General features: G+C 35.0%; 1 protein-coding gene across 1 annotated transcript in view; it reads right to left on the bottom strand.

Moving 5' to 3' along the window:
- The window catches only part of LOC123530400 (fatty acid synthase-like), a 315596-nt gene that overhangs the window by 1410 nt on the left and 294274 nt on the right, over positions 1 to 19912 (bottom strand). The window contains exons 6-22 of the mRNA XM_053520841.1: positions 19451 to 19570; positions 17602 to 17832; positions 17047 to 17483; positions 15414 to 15644; positions 14806 to 14995; positions 14201 to 14430; positions 12010 to 12314; positions 11296 to 11669; positions 10664 to 10912; positions 10159 to 10338; positions 8619 to 9831; positions 8181 to 8317; positions 7347 to 7642; positions 6709 to 7066; positions 5180 to 5325; positions 1239 to 1482; positions 639 to 884 (exon numbers count right to left, since the gene is read on the bottom strand). Coding sequence (XP_053376816.1) covers positions 639 to 884; positions 1239 to 1482; positions 5180 to 5325; positions 6709 to 7066; positions 7347 to 7642; positions 8181 to 8317; positions 8619 to 9831; positions 10159 to 10338; positions 10664 to 10912; positions 11296 to 11669; positions 12010 to 12314; positions 14201 to 14430; positions 14806 to 14995; positions 15414 to 15644; positions 17047 to 17483; positions 17602 to 17832; positions 19451 to 19570 — 5187 coding nt within the window. The remainder of the gene's footprint in view (positions 1 to 638; positions 885 to 1238; positions 1483 to 5179; positions 5326 to 6708; positions 7067 to 7346; positions 7643 to 8180; positions 8318 to 8618; positions 9832 to 10158; positions 10339 to 10663; positions 10913 to 11295; positions 11670 to 12009; positions 12315 to 14200; positions 14431 to 14805; positions 14996 to 15413; positions 15645 to 17046; positions 17484 to 17601; positions 17833 to 19450; positions 19571 to 19912) is intronic.

Below are 19912 nucleotides of genomic sequence, written 5' to 3'. Positions count from 1 at the left end.
AGGTTATGAATTGTGCAACACCATTAAAGCCCTTTAGCAAAATCTGATGCAGAATTGTTTATCATCATTACATTGAAGGGACACTAAAATACAAAAGTGTCAGAATTTAAACCATGTAACAGGCAATAATTTGTTTCCGCCTAACAACACTAAAAGACTGTTGAAGGTTTATGACATCTATAAAGAAATGTTTAGTAGACAGTAAAACGCAACCAGAAATTAATTGCAGATTTGTTCTTTTGTGTCTATTCACGACATGAAAAGTTATACCCCCACCACTTACACACACAAACACACATGAAGTTTCCTCTTGAGTGGAACTCTTTTACAAAATCACATTGATGTCCAAAGGACCAGAAAGAAACACTCATTCGAACACTTCGTCCGAGTGACAGAAATGTTTAAATACTAGAAAGGCAAGATTTCTTAAATTGACAAGAACTTGTCAATAACACCTTGCGAGTAACAAACGTTAAATTTTATGATTGTGTAGATTATGTGTAGAATTTGGCATTGCAAGAATATTAAATTACTCAAAAATATAAATTTAAAGATATTTTGAATAATACAAAATATGACTAGCCCCAAGAATTTCAACATTTTCTGGAATTAACAAACAACACGACTTTTAAGATTACCTAGAATATGGCAAACAACATGTACAAGGTCAAGTCCAATTTTACCGGCAATGCTACTACTTGTATTCTTATCGGATGGAACAAAACTTGTAACAACAGGTTCTGACTGGTTTAGAAATACGTCAAAGGTCTTCAGACATGACGGCAAGCGCTGTGGAAGTGCTCCACCAATCACAGTGTCATTGTCTCCCATCGATTCGAGAACAATTCCAACATCACCAACAGCACCCCACTGAATTGCTAATCCTGCAAGAGTAAAAGGATAATTGTGCTTAAATGCCACTTAAAAATATCTCGTACAAACATTATTCCGACAGATAGAAAAATGTGTAATTTTAAAGCAGTTCCATTTCATAGATGTTTTATTTAAAATTGGTTCTTCAACGTCATTACAGCAAGGTAACGAGCTCTAAAAGGAAAGTAAATATTATGTGCCCATCAACAGCGTACACATCAACTGTATTTAAACAGAACCAATCATTGTGAAAGGGAAGGGAAATTTTTACTTACATTCTGTACACACTGTACTATTACCATATCACAAATTTCCCTCTTAACACAATAACTGAAAGAACTGGCACTATTTTTACATATATATACCATGTAGATCATCCCTTCTTCTCTTCTCGCAAATCCTCTCCATCACCGAGTTGGCGAAACCATAATTTGATTGACCTGCATTACCGTGCCCGCAAAAGAATGACGAGAACACAACAAACCAATCACAACTCTCTTTACAAAATTCCCTGGTACCCTGATCCAAATTTACAGTTCCTGTCACTTTAGGCCAAAACCCTTTCAAAAAACTATTTTGCCCAAAGTTTTCAAGATACCGTATGTACACCTAAAATTATATTTAAGGTACAAAAACATGATTATTTTTAACTCAAGATCGCTGAGAAAACATTTTTAATATGTTTGTGCCTTTATATAATATGGAACATATTTTATACAAAAGATGTTTAAAAATTTCAAGCCTTATACATTTCAAAAAAATTTATGAAAACATTCAAAAACCTTTAAAATTTTAACTGAATAACCAGAGAAAAAAAAGCATCCTCAAAAATTTTGAAAAAACTTTTTTAACATATCTAGTTAAAACTTTTTGACTGAAAACCATAGCATGACGTGTGTTTGTAAAAAAAAAATTTTCTTTTTATTTTTTAAAGCTCACCTGCCCCAACAAAGTAAAAAAGTAACAAATTATGTAAAAAAAAATAAACGAACCATTGCAAGATAAAAACCCTCCCCCTTTTGGGTTTTATTACAGTTAAGAAAGCAATGTCAACATCATCATACTCCACATTTCTTGTTGACACGAAAATTTTTCCACTCCAGAACGCTTAAACAAAACACTTTTAAAATTTTTACTCACATTTAAAAAATCATGAAAAAAATTCAAAATTCAAAAAAAACAAAAAATTTTCAAACATTTATTTAATTCAACTTTTAATACCTCTACCCTTTTTTTAAAAGACAAAAACATAAATAATAAATTGCATTATTTTAAAGAATTCAGAATCTTGAAGTTATTAACCTTGTTTCAAAACAATTTTTTGATACAAAAATTTTTACAGTTTATTTTTGAGTTGCAATCGGACCTCGCAAAGGTCAAAATATTTCAAGGGCCAAACCCATCCCAAACGTTTGAAAATAATAAAACAAAATTTTAATATCTTGAAAATTTAAAAAATTACGTACTTCAGTTTTTTTTTTTTTCCAAGGTCAATGTAAAATTTTAAAATGAACCCATTTACCAAAAGCATATGAAAATTTCCCAAAAAATTGACCCCCGCTCTTTGTACCGGTTTTTTTAGGGGCTTTTATTTTTTTTTTTGGGGGGGGGGGGGGAAATTGGTTGACCAAATTTCCCCTTTTACCTTAAAAGAAACTAACGGGCAACAAAAAAGGGGAAGAAACCACCCCTAATAAAATTACCCCAAACTCCCCCCCAAATAAAGAATCAAGTTTTTCCGACAGGGGCCTTTAACCCCCGGGCACGGGCCCCTAAGAATTAACTTTTACGTTTGGGGTTTTGTGTTGGAATAAAACTTTTTTGTTTAACAGATTCAACACTTGTGTTTTTGCAACTTTTTAAAATTTTTGGGCTTCATAAAAGTTTGATATTCCCAAAATGGTTCAAACCCCTTTTTTACAAAATTTCGTTTACGTTAAAATTTGTTTTAAACGATGCCAACTTTCAGAAAAACCTTGGAAAAACTTAAGATATGGCAAAAAAAGTTAGAAATTCGGTACTACTTTCAAAAACTAAAACCAAAAACCAAATCTTTTTCTACGAAATTTTTGGCGTAAAACGCCCTTTTTTCACATTAATATTTACTACATGTGTTACTTCATAGGATAACACTCTAATCATGAGATTCGATTCCAAAAACAGTAATTCAAAAAAAAATATGTAAAGATGTAGGTACAGAGCACATACACAGTTTATTGATTTAGACCACTTAAAACATTTACCTGTAGAAACTGCATTTTCCTTTTCTGATCCCTTTCCTTACTCCCGACTTATGTTAGAAAGAGATTTTTGGGCCCCCTGTCGACCAAAACCAAAAGGGCTAGTTCCAGACCAACCCCCTAGACCCCAGATTATATAACATTTTCTAGGGGCAAAAGAGGTACGGGCAAGCCGGATACTACCAGCACATTGATTTTTTCTTGAACCCAAAGATTAATCACTGCACCTTACAACTACCTTATATGTAATGTTTTCGCTTAGCTGCAAAGGTAATTTTTTTTAGTTTATATGGGAAATGAGACTAAATTTCGGCCGTAAGGAAAATGTATTGTTGTTGTCACTTGTTCTAAAAATAACAAACGACGTTTTCAATCATTTATGAAAAAGAAAATTCAAGTGTTACATAAAAAGGGGTTATATGCAAAAACTTTGTATAAAAAACAACTTTACACGTAAAAATTTTATTTCCATACCATTTTGATGAAAAAAAAACTCATATCTCGAAGAAAAAAACTTGAATATCTTTTATGTATTTAATGCTTAGCATTTCATCGGCTAAGTCAAATTTGAAGGGACAAAAACGCGTAAGAAAGCTTGAACATATTTACAATTCCAGTTGTGATATTATATATTATATGAGATTTTTCATACTGAATTAAGATACAGCCTATTATTAATTGTTAGCCTAAAAAATTAAATAAAGTAAATTTTTTTTGTAATGTTAACTGAACATCGAGTTCCTAAAACATTGACCAGATATAGCATAAACTGGAAAAGCTTCAAGGTCTAACCCGGGTGCCGCAACTTCCACCTCCGTACCAAAAACTAAATTGCATCCGGGGAGAAGACGCCAAAATAAACCAGGAGGTTAACATAGACCTTAACTCAGATTTTGTATTCCCTTTGGCCTGAGCATTTTTGAAAAAAGGTGAACCAAAAGATAAAATTTTTTTATGCTTAAAAATTGGGTTTTTAAAAAAAAAAGCATGATCTTTTTTAAAATTTTGAAATGAAGCCACTTTAATATCTTGGTTATTTGTTACATTTAAACCCTTCAATCCCCAAATAGACTAGTTTCTTTAAAATTTTCCCCGAATTTGCATTTTCACTGCCCAAAAAAGAAAAAAAATCAAGTCAGAATTCCCCCCGCAAAAAATTAAAACAAATTCAGACACAACCAAGTTATTCATTAACTAATCAAGTTGATACCCCTTTATTTTTATTTTTTGATCGGTAGCGTAGCATACAAAAAAACATGTTTTTTTGTCCTTCTAATTATCAAAAACATTGAAAGTTTTAAGATAATATAAAAGGGGCTAACAATTACCTAATAAACTTTTCCAATATTTTCCCCCGAGCCATGAAAATAAATGCTGCCTCTACTCACATCTGTCAAAAAACCGCAGCTTTTATGGTAAACAGTGCCCAAATGTATACCCCTGAAACAACGAGAAACCGCGAAACCCGCCGGGTTTTCCCTTCTTTAAACAAAGAAACCACAGAATACCATGACACTAAGTTCTTAGGGAAAACTGACATTCCGAACCCCCAAAAAAGTAATTAAAACGTTATAATGAAAATCTTGACTCAATGAGCCTCCAGACAGATTCTTTTGTGAGAACCACTAGCTGCTTTCGGGCATCGAGGTTCTACCCCTGTGCTTGCCGCGCCTGAGAATGTATCTTTACATACTTTAATGAACCTGCATTGTATTATGGGTACAGTATAAACTTGAGAGAAATTGTATTTTAATATTTGGCACAATACATACTTGAGAAAAATTGAATTGTAATATCTGGTACAAAACATACTTGAGAGAAATTGAATGTAATATTTGGTACACTACACACTTGAGATAAAAAATTGAAAATTTGGGAAATACTAATGGAGAAAAACCCATGTAATTTTTGGGATAATAGCTTGAGAGAACTAAATTTTTAATCTTGGTACAGAAAAAACTTGGGTAACATAAGTTAACTACATTTTTTTTATACATCATGACTATTTACAAAAGCAACCATTTGCCCAAGTAAAGTAAATGTAAAAATTGCACGATTTATTTAACAAGACTAAAACCCATTAATAAATTTCCCAGGGTTTTATTTGATAGATCAAACTTTCCAATTTCTAGAAAACGTCCATGTTGAGCGAGGACCCTCAGACTGGCCTGTAATTTCTCTCCAGCGAGGGAATTTAATACAATATTAACTCCTATAACAAAAATATAAATTCGCCTTTTGAAAAAACAATAAGTAAAACAAATTACATGCGAACTTGTATTCATGCCAAAGCAGAAGTATTTCAAGTTAACAAACCTATTGAACCCATTTCTCAGTCAACAAATGAACAGACAATATTGGGGATTTTGACCTGAACCAAAAAACACTTCAAGTCCAATTAACCAAACTTTTAATATAAAGATGTCAATTCTTCAACTAAAATATGTTCCCGTCTCTGAATATAATACATTAATTTATTTATTTAAAGGCACTCGCTACAGTTTTTCCGGACGGGTCGATATTTACCTCAACACCGTGCCAATTTGGTTTCGATGTAGCTCACTGCAGACTTGGTGCGGTCTTCTGCGCATGCCCGGAAGTGATTATCTAATGTCGCGTACGGCAAAAATTCGCAAATTATTGTATGTTCGCATGCATTTAATGTACAAAATGTATAATATACTGACTAAAAGTTAGGGTAAGTATCACCATGGTTACAAAATATATACATTTAAAGTACTTTTAGTTCAAATAGCTTTAATCCGACATATACTGGAGTCTGTTATTTATACCAGCGCTCAAACTCTGCATTGAGTCACAGCTGTTTCTAATCCCGTACCGTACCCGTACCGTACATTCGTAAACTATAGGTTTTGTTAAAAAAAGGGCGGAAACTTTCATCGTTCTATGCCATCAAAATGCTTCAGAAACACCTTAAAATCCGCTTATTAAGAAATCTGCCGTTTGATAATTATATATATATTTCTAAGTCATTTGCTCAAACACTGAAAGAGTATTTCGTACCAACCTGCGTTGTATAAATGCCCGCCACACCCCACCTCGTTGTAATTTGATTTAAGCGAAATCTAATATGATGACCTATCAATTTTCTTTTTGTTTTAGATTAGGTAGACATAACCAAAGGTATGTGCAGAGTTTGATTAAATTATATTATGTGAAACTCGATAAAATAGCAGAAGTACCAACTTAAAACTGACAAAAATATGTAAAAATAGTCCTTGGGTCTGCTGAACAAGTATTCCTTTCTTTACAAAATCACGTTCTTTTGATTTCTCTGAGCATGTTTCAAATAGATATATTGTTTTCCGTTATAAAAATGCTTAGATAATCAAATTTATGCTGATTATTGTACTTTACTGAAAGATATTTTAGGATTACAGAAATTTTGATTTTTTTTTTAAAATAGCACCATATCTAGGGGCAAATTGAATTGAAACAAAGCTGGTGACCTGGTATTTTTATTTCATTTTTCAATATATCTTAAAATGATCTTTTAATACAAAAAAATCATCAAAATCTATTATTGAGAAAAAAATTACGGAACTGTAGCGAGCGTCCTTAATATGAAAATTACCTTTCCCTTTTGTAGCATTAAGGATGCCCTTTTCAAAAGAAGTGTCTCTCGTATTGAAGAAATGTCTTTCAGTAAGCTGACAAAACCTCGACTTTAGATAATTTCTCTTTTCCTGAGAGCCTACAGTTGCAAACACCTCACACCCATAGCTGAGGGCAATAGCTATAGCTGCCTGACCAACTCCTCCACTACCAGAATGAATGAGGATCTTTTCGCCACGACGGATGTTACCCCTGACAACCAGAGCATAGTAAGCTGTTGTGTAGACCAATGGGACAGTTGCTGCATCTTCTAGCGACCAGGAATCAGGTACAGGCCAGGTAAAATGTCTGTTTACATCCACAACTGTAGCAAGACCCTGTAATACAGTGATTAGGTTCCAATGTTTCGAATTCATAGGGTGCAAAATGACGGGAAAAGATTCAGATGCAAATTTGCATTTTAAGCTCAAAGTGTTACAACACTGCTAAAAGTATCAGTGCGTACTCACAGAATAACATGGCTTTTTGTAAATATAAGTAGAAAGTTATCATGTCCGTTTTAACAATAAACGCTAACTTAACAGTGATGAGTCAAAGTAAGCTGTCATGTTTATGTTTTTCATTGTCAAAATACTTATGTTAACAAAATCACAAAACCTTTGCTGGCACTAAGCCCATGACACGTCTTCCTTTCGAATCTGTTCCTGAAAATTCCATTCCCAGCTTGCACTCCTGGTGAGCAATTCCTCCTGGGATAGCGTCAGGTGGGAGTTTCCCTGTAGCAAGCATTACATCTCTGAAGTTGAGGGAGGCGTAATAAACTTGACATAAGTCTGAGTGGGGGTGGAGGCCTGGGTCGTAGTAACGGAGAGGTGACTCAATCCAGTGTACACTTGATAGATCTCCTTTTGTCAAAACATTCACAAATGCATACTCTGTCTGAATGAGTGTAGCTACAACAGATCAAAATAAGTCATCACTGTACTGCATGGCAACGTATATACTTATTCGTTTTTGTTATCTATGTTAATTAGTTTGATATATATTGTAGTGTTACTTTGACATAGTGTTTAATGATTATATGATTTATTCGTAACCAGACCGCATTCTGCAAATAAGTAACCTACAACTTTTCCATATGAATCGGAGGAGAAACAATCTTCTGCCAATTCGTCCGTACCAGGGAATGAAAATCCCGACATAACTGACTACGTAGTGGTTTCTTATTTTTTTTTCATTGCTGTTTTTGTTTCTTTGTTCAACTATACAAACATGGCATTACTAGTTTTTAAAAAAAATCACAAATTATACAAAATCCTACACTTTTTCAGTTATAATATCAAACGTATAACTGATGTATTAAGAACGTTGGATCGTGTTAAGAATAATGAGGATTAGATAAGCTCCTGCAGATAATAGCAGCTGCATAATACTTCTTTTAATTTACTGCATATATATATGTTTCCTAGCCCAACTTGAATCAAGATTTACCTTCATATAGGGGCAGGTACCTATATGATCCCCATACACCATCGTTATAGATATTCATGACCAGATCCTTCTTTGATAAGTCTTTCACAACATTTTCAACATCTGGCAGTGGTTCATTGCCCTTATTAAACACGCATCTGTTGTAAAAGATTCACAAGCTTTTGATATTGCAGACAACAAATGGTATGATAAGGCTTTCACATCATAGATAATGTCGGGCAGTGATTCAATACCGTTATTTAACATACAAATCGAAATACTTTTTATTTGAAACAAGCACAATATGGTATGTTACTGATTACAGAATTTAAAAGACTTTGAATATCTAAATCATCATAATTTATTGTACATGTTTATAAGTAAAACTATAAACCTGGCTATAAACAGACCGTTTTATTCTTTTTTTTTTTTCTTGACTCAAAATGGGAAGAAAGTTACCTTATTCTGTCACCACCAGGTTCTAGTCGCAGACAATTCACCATACCCATAATGCCATTGATATTCTCATCTGCTACTAGCCACAAGTTCTCTCCCTTTGGTTTTGACTGCATTGACAACATTTCATCTTTCAGACTGCTCACCCACGTACAACGAAGATCTGTCACATTAACAATTTTCTGAGGAGAAGAATCGTTTGCGGCTTTCCTTAATAAAAACAAAGTATTAAGGTAAGGATCAGATCTTTCAAAAATAATCTCTAAACCTTCTTGTGAGAATATTTCCCTCCATTTCTCAGCTGTACAGTAAATACTGCAACTTCTGCTGCTGAGATCATTATATAAGGCGTCCTTGGTAAAACCATCCAGAGAAAAGGCAAGATGAAAGTTCTTGGTGACCTCCTGTACTAGGATAAATCCTCCGACCTCCAGGCATTCAGATAAATTGTAGAGTCCTAATCTGATATTAGGCTGCTGGTGAAGAATGTTACTGGCAACCACTAAATTCATCTTCTGCAGTGACGGAAGAGGCTTCTCACTCGGCAACCATTTTACAACATTTACCTCCTCTGAACTAGCATTTCCATCTTCTGTGGCAACAGTGATAGATGCTTTTAACAATAGATGACTGGCAACAAATGGCTTTAAATGACTTGTCAAACCAGCCTTGGACACTTCCAAAATCTTCAAGTGTTGATTCGAAGTATTTTCCACGACCAGATCAAAACATGGTTTCAATATTTCAGGTGTGGTGAGGCAACTCAGCAGTGGATCTGATACTAGAGATTCATGATTGTTTGTAACAATCTGATCAAAATTTTCCGCAAAATTTTCATCAAAGTCAATGCTGAAGAGCTTCTGTAAAATAGAAAGGTAACCATGGCTGTTTATTTCTAAGGGAATTTCTACTGTGTGAGCTTGTTCAACTGACCTCTCGATAACATTTCTGATATGTTCTTTGTTCTTTAAATCATGGTTCTCATACAGATTAGTCAGTCCTTTGTGAGCAAATTGTTTACACTGACTGGCATACTCCTGCATGTATTCAGACACCTGTACTGGAATGTGAGAGTGGTAAGGTATGAAACTGTGCTTCTCTGTAATTGGTTGACGGTAGTCATGTCGACGTGAAACCAATGTTGCGTGAAGTCCATGGATCTTTACTCCTCCTGATGTGCATGTGTCACAATACTTGTCAACTACTACATAGACACCTAGAGGAGTAAGAACATAAATTATATAAGAGCAAACATTAATCTAATCGTACTTGCATCAAAATTTATTTTAAAAGTATACATGTCCCAACATCCTTATTCATTTTTCAGGCAGCAAGCTTCAAACGTAAAAGTTAAGACTAAGTCGGTACCAGAGGCGAGAGTGGTGTTGCACGTTTCATTACCTTCGAGGAACAGATTCAGTCAAACCTAGTCTGCTATTATCTTCCTTGGCTGAATTCTATGCTTCCAAATGAGGTTCGTAATGATTTTATTGTACAAATGCTGAACACGTACTGTGATTATTGACTGATATAAAGTATGTACCTTTTTGATCATTACCAAGATCAACAATTTTTCCATGATGCATTAGTGGGTCTATGGTAAGAGTTTTGATTCTTGTTGGCAAGCAAAGACCATGCCCAGGCTGTGATAGGATCGTTATTTGTAACATTGCATCTAGGAAAGACACCCATTCTCCTGTCCACAACAATTTACCATGTAGTCCTAGAATAAGATAACATTAACATATATAGCCATATATAACTGATGCGAAAGTACGAGTATTTATAAGCAATGTACAGCTTCTAATTTATTAGGTATCAACAAATAATACTGTCTATGAAGTATAAAAGCTTTATCTTAGTGCTTGAAAGACAAATATTACACCTTAAAAAGAAAACAAAATTTAGTGTAACGAGAGTATGGGTAAACTTCCTTTTCGTAAGCAATTATAATTTCCTTCGCATCCATTGTACAATGCATCATTTAAGAAGACACTTGCTGCCTCTTTGGGTTATCTTCTTTACTGCAAAGACTTGATGTGTCTTACCTGACATATCAGCCTCTTTAATGCCTTGAAATGTGGGTCCATAGTCATATCCTCTAAGTCTTAATTCTTTATACACATCTGATGATTTTAGCTGAAACTCTTCAGTGTTAAAGTCAAAATATGTATCATATCCAGCGAGATCAGAACTTTCAGGGCCCGTAACTCTTCCACTGGCAACTAATGTTCCACCTTCCTGTATTTCAAAGTTTCCGGTGCCTGGCATATATCGGACGTCAAAATGGATTTTACCTGAAACATGAGTATATACTTAACAGTAGTCTGGACATAAAATATTAGGCGGTCTATAGTGAGTTATAGTGGTAGATAAAGTTGTGTCTTATCTTCCAATGTTTGTTCGTTTTCTTGTATTCAAGTCAAACTAAAAGCGGGGACATTATGGATACTTTCTATGACGAGAGAAAACGCAATGGCTTCACTCTATTGCCATACGAATGCTCTCATGAGTAGAAACACCAACTTTTGCAACCTGGCTGGATAGCTTTTTGACCTATGTCAATGATGTTCCCGTAGCCGTGTTTTTGAAACGTTTATTATTTACACCAAGTAGGTTGTGAATATTTCAAATGAGAAAAAAAACTTTAAATATGATCATAACAGAAGGCAAATCCTACTTCTCTCTGGCAATAAAGTTGCTCTGTGAATGTCAAAGTCCTCAAATAACACCGTTAACTCATCATACTGCTTTCTTTCTGTTTTAGCTAATGTTTTCCAAGCCAATAACAAATATCCAGCAGCTGGGAAAAGGACGCGGCCATCTATCTTGTGTCCAATCAGGTATTTATCTTCAGACTCAGGTGACATTTCAATATCAAAACCACATCCATTTGCTCCTCCTCCAATAAACATGTCAGCTGTAACAACATTCCAATGCTGAGAGTGGTCCCACTTTACAAAAGGTGACACCATCGGGGTTCCTCTAGGGACAGGAAAAGAAACATCGGCAACGAGTTTCAAGGAATTCAGGTTTACACCTTGCTGGTAACATCTGAAAATATTGGCAATCACAATTGATTAAGTTGACATTTACCAGAATCAGCTTAGTGACACTTCCTTATTTAATATTTCTTTGTAACTATTGATAAGTTAGTTGCAGTATACTTAACATCTGAAGACACGATAAAACAAGAACATTTGTCCTTAGTCAAAATAATCATTATTCTTTAAATGATAGTATCCGAGTCAGTTGTGATCCATTAAATATTCGTCGAGTGCTTTATTAGGTTTTAGCACTATGCATCCAGTTAAACAAAGCCTTCCCCTTTTCCGTTAAGCATCATGTATTATCAAATGCGCTTAAGATACAAATGATAGTTTTTGAAACTTACATTCCGAGATTTGAGAGACAAAATTCGACATTATCCTCATGTGCTCTCCTCATCAGTCCCAGAATGCAACAGTCTTTAGAAAGTGATCTCTTCAATATGGCTTGAAGAAGACAATGAGGAGCTATCTCCATGACTACAGCATTTGGTGGTACATGTTTCAACGCTTCCTGAAAAAGTACTGGACCGACCAGATTATTTACATGGTAGTCGGCGGATGAGAACCTTGCAAGATCAGAGGACCAGTTGATTTCTGGGATAGATGAGCTGATCCATTTCGCAGATCTCTCCTTTGGATTTTCAATTACCTACAATGTTTCAAAATATTTAAAAAAGATGCACAAGCTCAGTTATACTCAGCAACACTTCTATCTCCAAATAAATAAATAAAACAGCGATAACAATTGGTCATAAATTCTTTCAGCCGTGACTGCTACGACAAGATATAAAGTCACAAAATTAATGCAACTTTGTGCTGGTCGCTATTTGGAAAGTAGTAGTATTTTCGGATAAATGATTTTTAATGCAGTGCGGCACAGTTCTCGAAGTACAGCTAATAATCTTTAAATTGCATTTTACGTATCATACACACTTTGTTTGTCTAGTTTAGTAAAACTGAAAATTAGACGTTAATGTACTTTTATCGACACGTCATCCATTAATATTTTGTCATTAGTGACACACACCTGATATGAAATTTATTCATGGATATGCAAATTTTTGAAGACTGTTCAATTGCATCTTTAGGGAGAGAGTTTTAAAAAAGCTTATAGCTTCCTATTCAATCCTATATGTTTGTACATTTAATAATTTAGTGTAACAGATGTAATTATGTCAATAAAATACTGTTTAAACCAATTGCAACTTTAAATTTACTGACTGACGTTTGATCTTAGGATATCCTTATTGTAACCATTACAGCTAAACGAATGTACGTCCGATTGCTGTCATTGTTACGTTATTGTTAAACATTGTGTCCAGTTTTCGTTCAAATCTTTCATAACTTGGCAGAGATAAAGACAAGAGGGGGTTTGAAATATTTCTGCATAATCAAATATTGAAAATTGTTCAAAACAATACGTTTTACTCTGTTTAGACTAGTTTATTTTAGCTTGATTGTGATGAAAGCTTAGAAAACGTATTTGAGTTCACTTCCACTTTTAGCCGTAACAAATGAAAGCGCCAAGCCTTTTATGGCAAAATTGACGGGACTCGTACCAGGGTCGCTCGGGTGCTAGTCAAATGATCTTACCATCGAACCAAAGAGTCAACTTCCTGACGCAGATGTCAGAGATTGACTTTAAATGTGCAGGTTTTGCGTAAGAGAACGTAACACTTCCCCTCTTCAAAGAAGTCACACACTTCCCCTCTTCAAAGAATTCATCATTTATGATGACGTGTAAGCCATTTTGTCATAGAAAGTGCCATTTTCGGCACGAGATAAAGTCCCCATCATTATGACGTTCAGCCGTAACAAATCAAAGAGCATAACATTTTATGACGATAAATCCCAATTGCCTGAGGCGGGATTCGAACCCAGGTAGCTCGAGTGCTAGTCCAACGCTCTAACCACTCAGCCAAAGAGTTGACTCCCTGACGCAGTGTTCAGAGATTGGCTTTAAACGTGAAGGCTATGCGTAAGCAACCGTGACACTTGAAAAACCAGTACTGGTGTCATATACAATTACAAATACATATACAAAAATACATATACGACCCCGGGTTAGGCGGCCGATACATTAACCACTCCGCCTTTTCACTTTGATAAATAATTTACTTTACTTATTGTTGAACATTATCATATTATCATGATAAACAATCTCTGACAATTTTAATACCAGTAGTTTTGATTTTATCTGCCATCAATCCAACGACGTTTCAGAACATTTTGTTCAACATGAACTTCTCAAAGAATATAAGGAAATGAAAGCCAAATAAACAGATCAAAGATAAATGTTTAGTTTTCAAGTTTCAACATCCTTTCTGTCATATTATTATATTGCCAATATATGTATTAAGGGTGATAGGTGATATATTTGATATTTTAAGCCTTACATTTTCAGAAGCATAAATATAAAAATATTACTACATCTGTTGACAATATAATAATATTTCAGAAAGGATGCTGAAACTTGAAAAGCAAAAACATTATCCCATTAATAATTCTGTTAAAATAATTCCTGTACAAGCTTACTTTATCTAGTGCTGATTTTAGTGATGCTGCTACTTCCTTCATGTGGTACGAATGAAAAGCCACGCCAGCTGTGTTCACTTCCTTTGCAAATATCTGTCTCTCTTTCAGTTTTGTGACAAAGTTTCTGATAGCATCCCTAGGACCAGAGACAGTGACTGTATCCTCAGCATTGTGACAGGCTGGCACCACGTACTCTGGACACTGTTCTAGCGCCTCACGCCACGTCAAGCCTGAAATTATACATAAGTAATCTGCACAAAAATAGTAAATATGTGGTAAATTGTTGTAACTGGTCTTTATGAATATAAATCGATGTAAACACAAACCAGATATAAATCACCTTTCGTATTAGATTTAAATTAAACATGTAACACAATTATACTAACTCCGTGAATTCTATATTATCCAGTATGAATTGTACATATCTGCTTTTTAAACAGTTTTTACAGATTTGCACCGGGGTGACGGGATATTCGCAAATGTTACTTGATCTTAAAAACATGTATACCTAATATAAACCGAAGTACTGACATTTTTTGTCTTAAAAAGTACATGTACAAATTTTAATCCCAAAATATGAAAGGATAATTTACTACACCACTCACCGACTGCAGCCATTCCTCCTGCGGGAAGTTTGACATTCTGTATACATTGACCTCTCCAATATGCTGCTAAAACTGTTTCCCGTGCCGTCATGCTTCCATCGGCATAAGCACAGCCAAGCTCTCCAACAGAGTGACCAACAATACCATCCGGTCTAATACCCAAGGTTGTTAGAACATCTACTAGAGCAACCTAAAGTGAAATTATATGTTCTATTACTAACGCATGTTTGTGCAGTAAACTGTGTTTTTAAAAGAATAGCATCAAGCCTTTTAATAACTGAATCCTGTATTCAAAAATTGCTGTATATAGGTAAAATTATATGAGTAAAGGAAAAGTCTTCTTTATATCTCGTAACTCCTTACATCAGTGATCATGATAAACAATGCGTTGTCTCGCTTTTAATCTATTTCATATAATTTTTTTGAGAAGAAGTTTCACCCAGAATTCTATTAAATGACACCTTTATTTATATGAAATGTATGATAACCACGAAGCAGCCTTACAAGGTTTCAGTCTAAATTCTTCACCCAAATTTCTAAATAAAAAGATTACGGAGTGGGATTTGGTCAGCGTATCAAAGTGTCATACAGTAAGATTATTTACTTACTTGAATTGCAGTTATTCCAACAAATGAGTTGATGATATTTTCAAAGGTATCTTCCTCTCCATTCATTAATATGTCGTACAGATTCATATCATATGGCTGTAGCGTTGCATCTGATTGCAATATTGAAGTTCTAAATGCGTCTATTTCCATCATTTTTCTTCCCATACCATGCCACTGTGTTCCCATTCCAGTAAATACATACCACACTGGTGGCTTTTGTAATCTTGTTTTCTAAAAGTTTGCCAAAATAAGTATCCTTTAACTTTGAGGCAACACAATAAAGCACTACCCTGAAACTTAACATAACATGCCCGTGTGTGTGTCAGGGTAAGTGCAGTAACGTGTTCCGCCACTGATGTTAAATATATACAATACTAAAATAATATACGTAGAAAGAAGTTGGATTGCATGAATAAACATACAGGTTAGGTCGTCAACACCTGTTTTGTTTCGCTTTTTTTTTCTTTTAAATTTGTTCAAATCGTTTTCATTGAATTAAAAAGATCTTCTCCGACATATATTCTAGAAGAGGTTTGCTCAAACTACATCTGCAAGCTGCCAATGGGGTCAGTGCTTTACACAGAGTTAAGATTCTTTAAAAAAATCTTCAAAGGTTCGAATTTAGACACTAGATATCGCACAAGCATCATAAGCTTATCACACGAATATAATATTTGATTAGGTGGATCGGTTGTGTAGTGGTAACACGCTTGACTGTCAATCCAGAGGTCCGGGGTTCGAATCCAGGTCCAGGCACTGGAAATTTCTGAGATGCTCTTGAGTGTCTCCCACCTAACTAAGAGGCCTGTACTGGTTCTTCCCAGGAAAGACGGCTTCGCGTGTATCGGTGCTATAAACCGGGCACGTTAAAGAACCAGAATGTCTATTCACAAAGAGCTAGGCTAAATAAGCCGGACAGGCCTGTATCTAAAAAGGATTTCTCTCTATCTGTTCTGGGGGCTTTATCTCACTCTGTCCCTCTGGTCAGATCGCTCTGCGTCTGTACTAGTAGAGGATGAATTTCGCGCCCTGTGTGGCTGCGTTTGCGCTATGTAAAACGCCTTTGAACGTGTTTATCATGAAAAGGGCGCTATATAAATCTGGTATAATAATAATCATAATAATAATTTGATTACTATCATGGAGCTGAGCAATTATATTGTATGTACACATATTTGCTATTTCCATCCATAAAATACACACCAATTACTAAAACTCAGCACATATTGAATAATTAAAACTTTTACGTTTTCATATGTATTTTAAGTTAACAAACTATTTTTGTTATCAACTTCAGATTCAACTCGGCTAATGCCAAAGGAATCATTACTTGGCTCATTCATTTTTTTTTTTTGTTAAACAATTTAGGGTAGATCCATAAAGGTGAAAGGGTAGAGATAGCATAATGCGCACCTTGCATTTTGAATAAAACCTGACCGTTGTGTGTGCCATTTCAAGTTTATTCAACAATTTATTCAACTTATGATTATACTTCAAATAAAAATCTATGCAAATTTTACAATTTATGTACTTTGCAAAGTTCTCGTCAATGAATATGCCTCACTCAGCTATAGACCTATCACGTTTTGAAAGCTTCGATATTAGAACATAACGACAAAGCAAAAGGAAGTACCTGAACACGTATTTCTTCTGTGCCATTCAGTACCGTAAACCCCCTGTAAGGATGTGTAGCAGACGGTAAGTGGGCAGTCTCATTCATTAAAGCGTGTAAATGTAAATCATTTGGATAACTTCTGACTTTCTTTAAGGTTTCTTCCAAACCTTTTTCTGACCTTGAACTATATAAAAACAGTTTTTTCTTCTCAGAACCTTCAAACACACATTTTTCATCATATCTGTTTGACTGAAGGATTGTGTGGACATTTGAACCTCCTAGACCAAATGAGTTCACCCCAACTAGCCCAATATCACATTTAATGTTGTGATCAACTACGTTTAGTTTCCCTTTGGCCAAGCCAGCAATATCTTCGTTAGGGGAACGGTAATGCAAGTTGCCAGGGATGGTTCCTTCCTCCATAGCAACAATCACCTTAGCAACAGCTACTAGACCTGAAATATTCATTTTATTAGTAGCTAATAATTATTGAAACATAAAAAATGTCATTATTACAATAGAGATGGAATATGTTATAAAATTTCAACATGCAAGCTTCCGAAAGTAGAATACCTGATGCTGGTTCAGTATGTCCCATATTTGACTTCACTGATCCAATAGGAAGTGGACCTATCCGGCCTTTACAGAATACATCGCACAATGCATTGGCTTCTTGTGGATCTCCAGCCTTAGTGCCTGTTCCATGAGCCTCAACATAAGACACCTGGGTCGGGTCAATGCATGCCTCGCTGTATACTTCCTTAAGTAACTTCTTCTGAATATCTCCAGATGGAAATGTTATCCCTTGAATAAATCAAACAAGGACATGTGTTTTCATGTCATTGATAGAGTTTTGGGTATTCAAAATGAAGGGTCCTTGAAGTTCCAAAAATATGTTTTATATTTTATGTTTAAAAAAGATAAAGCAGTTGTGCAAAACATGTTATCCATATCTATATAGTAAGAAAAGAGCTATTTTCAGTATTGCACACGATGTTGTATCGTTAGAGCCATAAAAGAAATACATTTATTTCATGTTTACAACAGAATATGTGGCAGCCACATTACAAACAAAGGTATAATGAAGCTTTAAACAATAAAATAATAAACTTTTACCCTAGTGCTGTTTATAGAAATAATAAACAAATCTTTTTTAGCAAGGATTCTATTCGCCGAATCGACATTAACAAAACAAATAGTTATAAGTAAGTAATAAGAAACATGGTACTGGTTCGAGTCGTAAATTCGGCCAGGTCGTAAATATTCGGCCACCCACTTTAAAGCTTTTTTTCGAGCCAGATGCTTGAGAACGCATCTGTGTCATCACAAGCACTTGCGTTAGCAACAAAGTCGGCAAAAAACAACAAGTTGAGGTGAGTAGAAAAAAAGTTGTCCTTCCCTAAAGTTGTGTACTCTAAATAGCAAATATTTTGTCTCGCGGGTCGCGTGACGTCATTGCACGCGCTCGTTTATGCTGAGGCCCGGCAAGGGTTAATTCAAATCTAAACTTTATAACACAAAAAGAACATGCGCTAACTAGCATAAAACGCGTTAAAACCAAGAAAATGAATATATTGTCCCTCAACGTCATTGAATTTCTATGTCTACGTTGTTTTTTCACCTTGACGTCATTTCCTTTTGAATTATCCGTTTTGGGGCCGTAATACGTTTATGCTTTGCCACGGAACGAGAAATATATAAAAATGTGTTACAATAGCACGTGAGCGAGAGATTCCCTTTACTCTCCTGTTGAAACACCCCCGAAAAGTGACAAGAACAGCAGTTTTATGCTAGAATGTGTGATAAACATTGACGTAAAAATTAAACTACGTCATGCTGGTGTGAGAAGGATGACAGGTGTTTTTTAAATCTCTGTTGGCAAATATTTCCCACGAGGTATGCTATTGAAAATTGATTGCAGTTTGTTGAAAAAAGAACAATTTTGGCTGTAGCATAGATTTATTTCCAAGAAAATGTTGAAAATACAACCAACTTTATGTTTAAAAAGTGGCCGAATATTTACAACCTCTAGAAGGTAAAATGTGGAGGCTAAACCTGTCTGTTATTTTAAGCGCGGTTGTATTGTTTACCATACTGTAAACGGCCGTTAATGAAAACAATCAATGTTGCTTGTATCAAAGCACATATGGTAGAAATTTTGTACAAATCAATTGTAAAACGAAAGAAATATTTATGAAAAACCGCAAAAAGTGGCCGAATTTACGACTTTAACCAGTATTCAACAATTTAATGGCTTATCGTATGCATGGGTGTGAGTTAAAACGAGTTAAGCAAACATATAAATGTATGAAGAAGTGACTGCATCATCAACCTGAAAACCAAGCATAGAACATTTGTACTGAACGATGTCAATGTATTGTGTTATAATGGGCACTGAATGCCAATCATAGCGTAAACGTACCTGGCTTATTTCCATCACTGTTCGTTTTTGAGTGAATCAGTGTACAGTATATACGTTTAGCACGAGGTTCTTTCTGTAGATATACAGCTATTATACCCTCACTTCTACAGTAACCATTGCCTGCAAACAAGAGAAACTTACATTACACTATCACTTCTATAGTAACCATTGTCTATGAACAATCCTAAGTCCCCCTAATGATGTTTAATCAAATAACAAATTTCACAAAAGTGCAAAGTTGAAAAGGGACACAACTTGCATGTCAGATCAATACAGTAAAACAATTGTATGAAGTTTACATCGATTTCCATCAGTAGATTTTGAGATACCAGCTCACAAACAATATTTATCCAAATCGGGACCCAGACGCAGACACGGACGCCCACGAATAGATGACTGCAAAAAGATGCACTATTTCAGAGATTAGTTGTACTTACCTTTCAAGGTAATTAAAAGCCCGAC

Source organism: Mercenaria mercenaria, chromosome 13 (assembly GCF_021730395.1).
Source record: "Mercenaria mercenaria strain notata chromosome 13, MADL_Memer_1, whole genome shotgun sequence".
In the NCBI taxonomy this organism is placed as follows: Eukaryota; Metazoa; Mollusca; class Bivalvia; order Venerida; family Veneridae; genus Mercenaria; species Mercenaria mercenaria.
This window is presented reverse-complemented; position numbering and strand designations above follow the sequence as displayed.